At 39.7% G+C, this 14406-nt stretch overlaps 1 protein-coding gene across 1 annotated transcript in view; it reads right to left on the reverse strand.

The window, feature by feature from the left end:
* Positions 1 to 14406, reverse strand: part of DNAH11 (dynein axonemal heavy chain 11) — a 349268-nt gene that overhangs the window by 199320 nt on the left and 135542 nt on the right. The window contains exons 31-32 of the mRNA XM_053218315.1: positions 4325 to 4456; positions 2339 to 2499 (exon numbers count right to left, since the gene is read on the reverse strand). Coding sequence (XP_053074290.1) covers positions 2339 to 2499; positions 4325 to 4456 — 293 coding nt within the window. The remainder of the gene's footprint in view (positions 1 to 2338; positions 2500 to 4324; positions 4457 to 14406) is intronic.

A 14406-nucleotide genomic window follows, 5' to 3' on the forward strand; every position in this document is an offset into this window, starting at 1 on the left:
CAGCTCCTTCTAGATCTTTTGCCTTCTTTCACTTGCCAAAACAAAGGCAGAAGTCTTGTTTGGCATGTTGGCCACTTGCCAGCCTGTACTACTGAGCCCCTCTCCTCTGGACTGTTACTTATGCAAGTGACACATCTGCTTCCATGGACTTGACGCCATTATGTTTTGGGTCTCTCTGTAACGGCTTATCCTTCACACTCCTACCCAGTCCACCTGCACTCCAGCCCAAGTCTCTCAGTTGCAAGCTGGTTGACCTACGTCTCTGAACCTGCCCACGTAGGGAAGCAGGAACTGTTGCGGAGGTTGACTGCCCTGCCTACCACACACAAGGGGAAGATCAACATCATACGAGATGTAATGAGCATGTTTGGAAGGCAACATTGTGTTAATGTAAACAATTAGTAAACAACCCAAAAAATGTAATGGAAAAGAAATGTTCACCAAGTGAACATCTTACACAGCACCATTCACTCTATCAAAAGGAACATTCAGCTTCCTTTTAAGCTGCAAATAAACCACATAGTGATTTTTTTTTTTTAATCAAAAAGTTAATAAGCTATTAGTCCTCACTTACTGGCACACTCTGAAGTGTCTCTTCCCATCTTCTCCTACACCCTGTGCCTCCCTTCTTCTCATCTTTATTTATAATGGCACATATATAGTAGACTTTTAGCATTTGAAGTTTTGACTACTCTCAAGTGATTTTGTCAAGATACAAATTTTAATCTCTCACACTGAAAGAAGTACATAAATTAACCAGTTAAGATAGCAAACAGAGTTTTAGTTAGAGACAATTAAAGAGAACTGAATTAGAAAAACAGAATTACAATTTATCAGTGATGAAATCGGGAGCAGATTAATACAAGCAAGAATAATCACAAAGCTAGTGCAAGAATTTCACGGACTTCCTAAGATCATCAACACAAGCCAGCTTTACTGACATATTTAAAACTGCTGACACTTTTTTTTTCTTTTCTTCTTCTTCTTTTTTTTTTTTTAAGAGATGGAGAGGGACGGAGCGCAAGCAGAGGAGGGGCAGAAAGAGAAGGAGACAGAGAATCCAAAGCAGGCTCTAGGATCTGAGCTGTCAGCAGAGAGCCTGATGTGGGGCTTGAACCCACAAATGTGAGATCATGACCTGAATTGAAGTCAGATGCTCAACTGAGACACCCAGGAGCCCAGAAAAAAAAATGCCTACACTTTCATTCCCAGATAAACTGTATGTATGGTGAAACTGGATAAGTAGGAACACTCTTGTGATTTTGAGGTGTCTTTCCTCTTTCACGAATGCCCATGAATATACATGCTTTCTCTCACCAAGTAATTCAACAGAGGATGGAATACTAATATGGAATTTCATGCCAAAGTGGCTTATCCTTACCTACAACATTCTGACGGTATGTATATATTGACTTAAAGTCAAGTGGCAATGAACTTTTAATAATGGTAATCCCCTCCCCTTTGACCTACTTGAGCCATATTGGCTCTGTGTTTATCTCTCGAACGGGCTGATGTCTTTCTCATCTTAGAAACTGTGCACTTGTCTCTGCCTGTCACTTTCTGCCTTAGGATGTTTGCATAGCTAGTTCCTACTTGTCATTTACGTCCCAACTCAAATATTCCCATAACCAATCTATAGTGGACTCTCCATTCAAAATGCTTTTTAACATATCACCCTATTTCATTTTTGTTTTACCATATATTACCACCTAAAATAACTTTGTTAATTTGATTATTGTTCCTCCTCATTCCCAGCCTTCACATGCCACAGTCAACGAGAAAGTGCATTCTATGAGAGCAGAACCCCTGTCTCTTTAATGAATTCTGGAAAAGCACTCAGCACAGTATTTCCTAAGTGTTTGTTAAACCATTTCATGGACCTATGTTCCCACTCTTCTTTTCTTCACTGTAGGTAATCCCTCAAAAATTAATCTGAATGTAGGCAATTCCTATGTTTACACTTTCCATAAAGGGATGCAAGTGTGGGAGGCAGTTACAAACCCTGGAATCAGAATGTTAGCCATGCATAACAGGAGAGAATGGACTCAATGATCACAAGGGCTGCCCTCTGCCATATTAATCCGGTCATGATTTCATGATCTGTCTATCCAGTGTCTCTATCTCTGCTTCTCTAATTTGGTTCTATTTACCTTGTCTCAAACTAAAGTCAATGTCTACCATGCGACTCCATTAGCCCATTTACACACATTTTCATAGTTTCCACGTTTGTTCATCATTTTCTCTCACACCTTTCTGTTCCATCTCACACACCCTTACCCACACTAGGGGACTATTCTGGTTCACTTTTTCTCAGCTGACTTCCACTTATCCTTGTTACCTGTCAGTTAAAGGAGTGATCACTAGCCGAGGACTGTTTCCTAAATATTCATAGAAGTACTGGAACTGGGCATCACAAATATTTACGAAGCAGTGTTTCTGGGAGTCCTCCCACTGGTGACGAAGTTGAGAAAGCCAAGCAAAGGCTTGGGGACTGACAACCTGAAAATATCACAAGATCATTACATATCACAAGATATTACAAGGACACTGTATGTTTTGGGGCAACACACTTTATTCACCTAATCAATTCTGCTGATTCACATTTTATTTCTAAAATTCTCACAAGACAGTAATCTCTTCATGCTATTGCAAATCACAACTGCATGTAGATGGTTCAATACTTCATCAAAACTATGTGTAATAAAAGTCTTCATTTTAAGAAGGCTTTTACTGTAAAACAACATCAATTTTTTCAAGCAATGCTTTTTTCCCCTTTTATGAATCAGCCCAGGGGATTTGATCCCTTTTCTAACTTTATACTCTCATCATTGAAATCAGTCGGAAAAATACACTCTGTAGTAAAACATATAAACCATAATTTCTTCATGTCAGAGGTATCAATAAACTATACTTCCAACAAAGTCCATTCTAAAGCCAGTTTTGCTTTTAGTACAGAGATTTTCCACTTCATTTTTCATTAAATTAAATCACAGTATTTTTTTTTTCATTGCCATTCTTTCTTTTCTTAATCCTATCCATTCTTTTTCCAATTTGAAAAAAACAATTCCAGTCTCTTTTAATACATTTGTGACCCTAGGACTTCTTGGGAACCATTTAAGTTACCAAAATTATTATCTACTAAATGTTCTGATGCCTAAATACATCTCAACATTGTACAACTGTATATATTAGATGATCAGAAATTAGACAAAGTCTTTACCTCTTTGAGTACAAAGGACATATTTTAAATCATAATTCATCCTACTGTAAGCCATCACCACTGAAAAAACATAATAAAGTATGTAAAAAGGTGCAAGGTCATATTCAAAGAATAGTTACCAATGGTCCATTATCAAAATGAGAATACCTGGTAAGTGGTAGAGGGGATCAGTTTTGGATTAGCAATTACACAATATCACTGATGGCCCTGAACTTGGAAGAAGTATTTTTTACACTTATGGCTTACACAAAGAAGCAGCGCTGACACTTTCTGGAGAGAATGAAAATTCACTTTGATTTTAATAAATTGAGAAAGAGCTAGAAAAACAACAGGAAACATTTCAAAATACATAATGCATTCATATTGTAAAAGGAATGGTCTTGCTTTAGAGTGCCATCCCCAGCAGACAAAAGAGGGGTGAGGAGAAAGTAGCCAACAGGCATGATTCACCAATGTTGTTCAGGAGACAAGCACACTTGTGACATTTCTAAGTAGAAATGTATTTTAGCAAAAAGCTGAGAAAATTCTTTCACATGAAACAGTGCCAGTATTTAGGAGACACAAAGGCTCTGTACAGAGGTCAGAAGGATATTCATGTCCTGAAAGTGACTTCTGCAAAGAATGTCATTTAGCCTTAAAAAAAAAAAAAAAAAAAGACAAGGGGTGACCACTATTCCTCTTTATTCCAAAGGAAACTAATCAAAGGCACACAGAGAAGTTTTAAATGACAATCTTTTTGCTATTGGCCGGGTAAGCCAGAGAGGTGATAATCACAGGCCAGCAGACCAAGATGATGATGTGTAGAAAAGCCTGAAGACAGGGAAACGAACACGGTGACTTCACGAGGTTCTTACATCCTAGGTTAGTTTTTGAGATGGTATGAATTGGAGGTTCCTGACTTGGCAAAACTCTGATGTGCAAGACTTGGGATAACTCTCATGAAGATAATTACTTAAATCAAAGTCACTCACAGTAAGTGTAACTAAATTCATAGAACTAATTAAAAATATACAACTTAAAAAACACCTTTCTTGGAAGTACTCTTGCCAATAAACACCACTTTTAGGAAACAACACACAATACATGAAATTTCTATGAACTTGCCTTCTGAGAAATAAGGTTGGCCACCACATCTCTGGCATGGACGTCTATGGTACAAATTGTCATGATCTTCTGCCTATCTCCAGGTAGAAGTTCTCCCAGTAAAAGGGCTATCAGTGTATTCAACTGAGAAATCTACAAGAAATTTCGTAAAGAGAAGGTAAGGGTTACAAATATAGAATCCAACAGTCCAATTTGTGAAGAGCACACTAGCTTACAAAACTGTTTCAAGTATGTATCTCAGCTAGCCCTCAAACAGCCCAAAAGTAGAAGAGAAAGGAAGGGATGTTATGAAATTAATTACTTTAAATACAATAAATATTTTAACACCCCTCCCACCCCAAGGTGAGACTCAAGAAGGCAGGAAAACATGAGTAATGACAAAGCCAGAGGTAGAAGCCAGGTTTTCTGCCTGCACTGCACTGACTTTCTGCCCTAATGATGATAAATCCACAACTTTGCTGGGATAGAAAAGATTACAAATTTGAAAAGTCAAATTGAGCTAACCTCTGTAAAAGTACAGTAAGAACTAAATATCAAGTGGTTTTGGTTATTTGGGTTTTTTGTTTTGTTTTTTGCATAAGGGACAGGACAATTACTTTGAAAATATTTAAGACGTATAGGGGAAGACTATCCCACTTAATTCTTCTTACTCATATCCTTATTCTTATTAGGTCCAGTTATTTCTTATGTCAATATTTTTCACACTACGGGTCTCTTTCCAAAGAATGCAAGGGAATGAAATGGAATTACAGGGAAGAGAATGGAATAGAAAATGTTGCATTACAATAGAATGTGTATTGTTTTGTGAAACTATTTCAGTTTCAGACTTTTGAGGGTATACATACATGTGTAAACTAGATCTGATATAAAATATTTACCATTAATTGTGTCAAATCTAAATTAAAGTTACTCTCTTAAGCGGTCATTTTGTGAGCATATTTATTTACTCAGAACATGTCTGCCTTATTCAAGGCTTATTAGCCAGCCTTGCCTCCCCACCCCTGCCAAATTCTGCCTTATTTCAGGGTAACAGAGTAAAATAATACTGTCCCCTTTTTCCTTTTTTTCACTCCGCAAAGGAAAGTCAATTACAAACTGTTAGAGCTCCTGAGAGAGTTGGTAATGAGTGAATATGACACATCACCAGAGGCTCTCGAACCTCTGTGACCTCCTGTCAAAAACACGCTTCCTACAGCACTATTAACACATCCCAGAAAACAGCCAACACTGCAGACTTCCCCAAGCCCGCTGTGCAGCTGAACTGGAGAAGGTTATGTAACTGTACTATGAATGGAGAAGGCAGGCCAGAAGGTAATAACCATAACACATAGTTTATATGAAATCAGATTGTGCAAGGTGCCAGGCACTGACAAACCATATTGTCCACATCGTTCAATTCAATCTTTGCAAAAATCTATTACTATCCTAACTTTGCAGATGAAGAAACTGAGGCACAAGCATATTAGCAGGGGAGGGGTAATTCAAATCCAGACAGTATGCCTTCAACGTCTGAGCTCTTACTGGTCACAGCACATAAATTTTCTGTCCCAGTCTCAGCAAGACCAACCCACCCACCAACTTTGAGGTGGAGAAATCCACTGTGCAAGAGGCATTTGAGACAGGGGTGCCTGGGTGGCTCAGGTGGTTGAGCGTCCAACTCGATTTCGGCTTAGGTCATGTGGCACAGTTGGTGAGTTCGAGCCCATGTCAGGCTGTGTACTGACAGTGCAGAGCCTACTTGGGATTCTCTCTCTCCCTCTCTCTCTGCCCCTCCCCTGCTTGTGCTTTCTCTGTTTCTCTGTGAAAATAAACATTTTTAAAATTTTATTATAAAAAAAGGGCTTTGAAAGGGATTCAAAATCAAACCCAATGGAAAGTTTGTTCAAAGGAATAAAAAATATTTAGACATTCACAATATACAACATCCTTATAAGCATTTATCTACTTTTAATAGTTTACATCTATAAAATGTGGCCACTTTATTTAAAAAAAAAAAAGCAGAAGTGATCATTATTTCACACACACCATGTTCACTATCCCCTGGATTTTAGGTTCCATGAAGGCATATGTGTGCCTGTCTAGTACATGACTTTATCCCCAGAGCCACTAAGGGGCTAGCTGTCAAACAGTAGGTACTCAGTCTTTGCTGAGTAGATTAATACGTGTACATTATTAGCCTCTGCACACGTAAGCTGACCAACAAAATTCATAGGCATGTTGGTTAGAAAAGAGGTGTTTTGGCATTGCATATTTTCTCATCTCGGTTGAGACAGCCAGTCTTTAAAGTCTCAACTTGTATACCAGTTCCAGTATTTGGTTAAAAAGAATTGGCTGTAACGACAGTAATAATAACTTATGCCTTGTGAGAACATTTATAATTTCAAGTGCTTTCACATGCGTTGTCTTGTCTGAGGCTCCTACAACCTGTGATTTCTCCATTATTGATTCATTTTTAACAAAAGTTCATCCAAGTGAAAGATGATTAAAAATACAGCTCGTCAACATTATCTGTTCAGCATCCTATGTTGGGGATCTGACATTTTTCGGGATTAAACATTCCTAGCAATGCTCTTTTTTAAGCCATAAAATTCTGTACCCACAAAAATAGAGTTATAAAAGGTCAATCATTTTGGTGGTAGTATCAGGCACTATGACTAGACAGTCATATTATCAATACCTACAAGTTTATGGCCCATGACATATAAAATGTACCTTGGCAGCTTTTAAAAAACATATAGCCTGTCGGGGTGCCTGACTGGCTCAGTTGGTTGAGTGTCCAACTTCAGCCCAGGTCACGATCTCACGGTTGGTGGGTTCGAGTCCCATGTCAGGCTGTGTGCTGACAGCTCAAAGTCTGGAGCCTGGTTCAGATTCTGCCTCTTTCTCTCTGCCCCTCCCCCACTCACACTGTATCGCTCTCAAAAATGAATAAAAGCTAAAAAAAAATTAAAAAAAAACATATAGCCTGTCGTGTAATCAGCACTTATTATTGCCCTTGCTCAAAGCAGTGTTATAAGAGTTTCTGCTAGGATCACAGATATTTGCCTTAAGTCAACTGCCTATACCTCACCTTGAAACTCAAGCAGCTGTTTTCCTCGTACACCTTAGCTTTAGCTGGAGCATAAATAGAGCATATATCCTGAACCAGAGAGAAGCCTCCTTCCAAACAATCCGAACTCCCCTTCGTGAGCGCAAAGCCCTCTAGGACCTGCCACCACTCGTTTCCCACCGCACATCACTCTGCCTGCCTGGCCTTCCTGACGTCCCTCTGTCACGGCTGCTTCACGGCCACAGAAACTCTTTCTTTCCTGTGCCTGGACATATTCCCTTTGATCTTTGTACAGCTGGCTTTCTCTCATCATCCATATCTGAGTTCAAACTCACCTCATCAGACTGGCCTTCCCTGGCCATCCCATTTACTATCATCCCCTACCCCATTATTCTATAGGTTCCTATTTTCTTTTCTTTGTGGTACTTACTAGTATCCTCCCATTCACTTACTTATTTCCTTATTTACTATTTGACTCCTCCCCTGACTATAAGCTCTAAAGGAGCAAGGCCCTCACGTGTCTTATTCACTACCACAATCCCATACCCAGTAGAGTGGCCAGCATAAGGCACCATCTCAGTACACACTCATTATAGGAATGTAGGAAGGAAGAAATGAACAAATGAAGAACAGCAACAGTACGCACCAAAGCAAAATTTTGTTCTTTCAATCACACAGCAAGACAAACATGATTACTGTTTCCAGGGGTTACAGGTCAAGGCAGAATGCAGATAAATAACTATAATCATTTTGTTGGAACAAGAAGTACAAGCTACAATGGCGCACAGAAAAGGGGCCTTGCCTAATCAAGGGCTTGGAAAGACATTTCAGAGAAAAGGGTATTTTTGCTAAGACTTAAGGGATGAGTGTAATTTAGGTTATAAAAACTCAGAGGCTGCCCACCCACGAAAGCAGGGAGTAAGCCACCAGAAGCACCCATGTGAACACCCAGCACATGGCAGATGACCCTGTCAGGGAACTTAAAGAAGTGCAGCATGGGAGAAGGGCAGAGTGTGGGAGGCCACACAGGTACAGATGATGGAGAAAGAGGGGTCCAAACACACAGGGCTTGGCCAGCTTATTGAAGAGTCTGAACTTCAAGGGCAACAAAATGTTGCTAAAGGGTTCTAGGAAGTGTGCTAATACTTCGATTTCTGTTTTTAAAATATTTCTCTGCCTGTGATGATGGATTGGAGGAAAACAAGACTAGAGAGAAACAGCCCTGGAGAGGAGGGAGGGAGACAGAGCCATCCAAGTGAGAAAAGTGTCTGGAACCAGGACATTAACGAAGTGGTGAGGAAAGCGGCGAGAACAGATATATTTAGGGTAACTGAAGAGATCTGGTGGTTGATTAGATAGCAGGTAAAGTAAGAGTCAAATGGGCTTCTAGGTAAGAAACTGGTGAAGGCCATTGGTGCTTTGTTCTGAGCTTGAAAAAATTAGACAAGCAGGTTTGAGGAGTGAACATATTTTCAATGTTGTAGGCTTGATGTGCCTGTCAGACTTTCAATGGAGAAGCCCAATATGCTTTTTGGTTGTGCCTGAGGGGAGAGGTCTGGGCTGGAGATGACAGTCATGAGCATATTACAAAAGAAAGGGAGAAGACATAAAAGTAGATGAAATTAGCAGGGATGTATGGTATGGTGAGAAGAAAAAGGAACATAAGTCAGCACCATAAGGAAAAGCCACAAAGGAGCAGGAGGAAGAAAATCAAGAAAAGAAAACTGAAGAAGAGCCCAAGAGGTTGGTGGCAAAGGAGAATTCAAACAGCCATGAAATAAGGGGGAGAGTATTAAAGCAAGAGGAAGTACTTCTAATGACAACACAATGCGATTCAGTCAAGTGGTGGAAATGGGGTCATGGAGACAAATAAGAATGAGCCAAGTTACAGGGTTGGAGTAGAAAATGGGAGATGGGACATAAAGGAATCAATTTTGCTGGTTATTTTGCCTGTGAGTAATGAGACACTTGGGAATGTTTACAAACTGACAGCAGTGAGCCAGGATGAGAACAGGAAGACACAGGAGAAAAGGTAGTGAGGGAATCCTGAGAGTCCACATCAGAAGAAACCCAGAGCACAAATGAAGAAGTGGCTCCTGACGCTCAGAGGCCACGCTTCCACTCTCACAAAGAGTGGTGCACAGAGCTCAGTATCAGCCCCATCGCCATTCATCTAGTTCCTCTCTGACAGCAGCAACAAATAATAAGAGCTGACATTTAATGAGCTCTTACTACCTAATAAGCACTGTGTGTGTGCACGCGTATGTAGGCATATACATATATACGTACATAATTCTAATTTAATCATCACGATAGCCCTATGAGGGAGGTACATTATTCCAATTTTATGTATGAGAATTTGCTCAAGCTCACACAGTTATAAACAGTGGAACCAGGGTTTAGGACCAGGCACTAGGATTTTACTGTGTATTCATTACCCTGATTCCAAAACCAGACAGAGACCCCACTAAAAAGGAGAACTATAGACCAATTTCCCTGATGAACATGTATGCAAAAATCCTCAACAAGATATTAGCCAACCGGATCCAACAATACATTAAAAAAATTATTCACCATGACCAAGTAGGATTTATACCTGGGATGCAGGGCTGGTTCAATATCCGCAAAACAATTCATGTGATTCATCACATCAATAAAAGAAAGGACAAGAACCATGTGATCCTCTTCAATAGATGCAGAGAAAGCATTTCAAAAAATACAGCATTCTTTCTTGATAAAAACCCTCAAGAAAGTAGGGATAGAAGGATCATACCTCGAGATGATAAAAGCCGTATACGAGCGACCCAACACTAATATCATCCTCAATGGGGAAAAACAGAGCTTTCCCCCTAAGGTCGGGAACAAGATAGGGATGTCCACTCTCACCACTGTTATTCAACATAGCATTGGAAGTCTTAGCCTCTGCAATAAGACAACACAAAGAAATAAAATGCATCCAAATCAGCCAGGAGGAGGTCAAACTTTCACTCTTCGCAGATGACATGATACTCTATATGGAAAACCCAAAAGATTCCACCAAAAAACTGCTAGAACTGATTCATGAATTCAGCAAAGTTGCAGGATATAAAATCAATGCACAGAAATCGGTTGCATTCCTATGCACCAAAAATGAAGTGACAGAAAGAGAAATCAAGGAATTGATCCCATTTACAGTTGCACCAAAAACCATAAAATACCTAGGAATAAATCTAACCAAAGAGGTGAAAAATCTATACACTGAAAACTATAGAAAGCTGATGAAAGAAACTGAAGAAGACACAAAGAAATGGAAAAAGATTCCATGCTCCTGGATAGGAAGAACAAATACTGTTAAAATGTCAATACTGCCCAAAGCAATCTACATATTCAACGTGATTCCTATCAAAATAACACCAACACTCTTCACAGAGCTAGAACAAATAATCCTAAAATTTGTATGGAACCAGAAAAGACCCAAAATAGCCAAAGCAATGTTGGAAAAGAAAACCAAAGCAGGAGGCATCACAATCCCAGACTTCAAGTTGTACTACAAAGCTGTAATCATCAAGATAGTATGGTACTGGCACAAGAACAGACACTCAGATCAATGGAATAGAATAGAGAACCCAGAAATGGACCCACAAACTTATGGCCAACTCATCTTTGACAAAGCATGAAAGAATATCCAATGGAATAAAGACAGTCTCTTCAGCAAGTGGTGCTGGGAAAACTGGATGGCGACATGCAGAAGAATGAACCTGGACCACTTTCTTAGACCATACACAAAAATAAACTCAAAATGGATGAAAGACCTCAATGTGAGACAGGAAGCCATCAAAATCCTTGAGGAGAAAGCAGGCAAAAACCTCTTTGATCTTGCCCGCAGCAATTTCTTATTCAACACGTCTCTGGAGGTAAGGGAGACAAAATCAAAAATTAACTACTGGGACCTCATCAAAATAAAAATCTTCTGCAGAGCGAAGGAAACAATCAGCAAAACTAAAAGGCAACCGACAGAATGGGAGAAGATATAAGCAAATGACATATCAGATAAAGGATTAGTATCTAAAATCTAGAAAGAACTTATCAAACTCAACACCCAAAAAACAAAGAATCCAGTGAAGAAATGGGGAAAAGACAGGAATAGACATTTCTCCAAAGAAGACATCCAGATGGCCAACCGACACATGAAAAAATGCTCAACATCACTCATCATCAGGGAAATACAAATCAAAACCACCATGAGATACCACCTTACACCTGTCAGAATGGCTAACATTAACAATTCACGCAACAACAGATGTCAGTGAGGATGCGGAGAAAGAGGATCTTTTTGCATTGTTGGTGGGAATACAAGCTGGTGCAGCCACTCTGGAAAACACTATGGAGTTTCCTCAAAAAACTAAAAATAGAACTACCCTATAACCCAGCAATTGCACTACTAGGCACTTATCCAAGGGACAGGTGTGCTCTTTTGAAGGGACACGTGCATCCCCATGTTTATAGCAGCACTATCGACAATAGCCAAAGTATGGAAAGAGCCCAAATGTCCATCGATGGATGAATGGATAAAGAAGAAGTGGTATATATATACAATGGAGTATTACTCAGCAATCAAAAAGAATGAAATCTTGCCATTTCCAACCACATGGATGGAACTGGAGGGTATTATGCTAAGTGAAATTAGTCAGTCAGAGAAAGACAAAAATCCTATGACTTCACTCATATGAGGACTTCAAGAGACAAAACAGATGAACATAAGGGATGGGAAACAAAAATAATATAAAAACAGGGAGGGGGACACAACAAAAGAGACTCATAAATATGGAGAACAAACTGAGGGTTGCTGGAGGGGTTGTGGGAGGGGGAATGGGCTAAATGGGTAAGGGGCATTAAGGAATCTACTGAAATCATTGCTTTACTATATACTAATTTGGATGTAAATTTTAAAAAATAAAAAATAAAGTTAAATCAAAAAATAAATAAATAAAAATAAAACACAAAACTTCCCCACATGGATAGCATATTCATTATCAGCTCATCCTGGCCAGAGAAGAGCTGACATGCAGAAATAAGTAGGTATCCACCACTTATGAATTCTCTTATTTGGTTAAAAATGGAAACACTTCCCAAAAAAGCCACATGCATCATGACCACCACTGAGGTTTCTACGTCACAAATGTCTAAGACACTAAGGTGTTCAAAAAGAGGGCCACCTGCCTGGTGGGATGATGGTGAGCTCATCGTGAAAGAGCATGTCAGGCAAAGAAAGCAGCAGACTCAAGGTCAGGAAAAGGAATGGTTCTTGATACAGGTGGTAGCTGACTGTCCATTTTGGCTGGACCCAACTCCTGTGGTGGTACCCCATTAAGAGAACCTGTATGGGAACCTAAAGAACCAGGTCCCTAAATGCTATAGGCTTAAACAAGGCAACACAGGAAGAAGAACATCTTTCTTGCAGCAAAAGGACTCCAATTTCACCAGCATCCGACACGGCAGATTTCCCAACCTGCCCAGCCCAGCCGTGGTGGCCATGAAGCTGGAAGGGCTCTTCTGCTGAAATACTAAGATCTGAGCTCATGGTCCTTAGCAAACCAAAGTGAATATTGCAATGTAACTACTATAGCCTTTTCCGGGGGGGGGGGGGGGGGGCGTGGAGGGGTGAGCTACCAGAACCCTCAATCCCTTCCCAACTGGTTGTAAAACAGAAGTAACATTCTTTTTGTTTTATAATGAGAGCATCTAGGATCTCTAATCCTGAAAAACACCCAGGTTTCAGCTTTAGCAGTGTCAGAAACAATGGATTTTCATTTCAGCTGGAACAAAGGAAACTGCAAAAGAAACTAGATCCCATAGTCCTTTGACACTATCAGATCATTGCGGCAGCCCCGTTTGTTGCCTTCCTTTCCACTGTTCATCTCCTACTACTCCTCTAATCATATTGGTAAAACCACCACAAAATTAAGCAATGAATGTCAGAGACAGCAAGGGTAATCACCTCATTCTTGACACTAATGGAAATGATTCCAAAGTTTCACCATTAAGCATGATTTTCTCTGCAGGTTTCTGATAGATATTCTTCATCGAGGTATAAAGTTTCCTTCAAATCCTTGCATTAGAAAAGAGAAAGGTGTAACATCAATTAGCTCCCACCTTAAGAAACTTGAACAAGAGGAGCAAATTCAAGTAAGCAGAAGGAGATAATGAAGATAAAGCCGAAATATGTGAAATATAAAACAACAGAGAAAAATTAACACAAAGATTACTTCTCTGAAAATGTAAATAAACCTGATAAACAAAAAGAAAGTCTGATTAAAAACAGAAAAGCGAGGGATAGAAAACACAAATCACCAACACCAGGAATGCAAGAGGGACATGATATGAGATCCTCCCGATGTGCTAAGGATAATGTCAGGAAACAAAGACCAATTCACGTCAATACATCTAAAAACTTAGGTGCAGACAGTCAATATTTGACTCTACCGCAGCGATTCTGCGTAGCCACCACAGCGCGAATGCAGCCAAACACAGAGGCACTGGGTAGGATTGGGCCAGAGGGCTGTAACTTGCCAGTCGTTGACTTAAATGAAATGGATGAATACCTTGAAAAACACAATTTTCAAAAGTGACACACGAAAAAAAGAAAAAGCTACATAGCAGCATATATATATAAAAGAAATTGAATTATGGGGCACTTGGGTGGCTTAGTCGGTTAAGCCTCTGACTCTTGATTTCAGCCCAGGACATGATTTCGCAGTTCGTGAGATCGAGCCCCACATTGGGCTCTGCACTGAAAGAGCGGAGACTGCTTGAGATTCTCTCTTCCTCTCTCACCCAAAATAAATAAACAAACTTAAAAAAAAGAAAAAAAAAGTTCCACAAAGAAAACTCCAGGCCCAGATGGCATCGCCAGTGATTTTTATCATAAACTCTTTCACAAAATACATGAGAATAAAATACTTTAAATTCCTTTTAAGGAACATAATGCTGATCCTCAAACTGGCATAGGTATTCTAAGAAAATTACAGATAAACATCACTGAAGAACATATATG

This window comes from Acinonyx jubatus, chromosome A2 (genome assembly GCF_027475565.1).
Source record: "Acinonyx jubatus isolate Ajub_Pintada_27869175 chromosome A2, VMU_Ajub_asm_v1.0, whole genome shotgun sequence".
NCBI classification, from domain to species: domain Eukaryota; kingdom Metazoa; phylum Chordata; class Mammalia; order Carnivora; family Felidae; genus Acinonyx; species Acinonyx jubatus.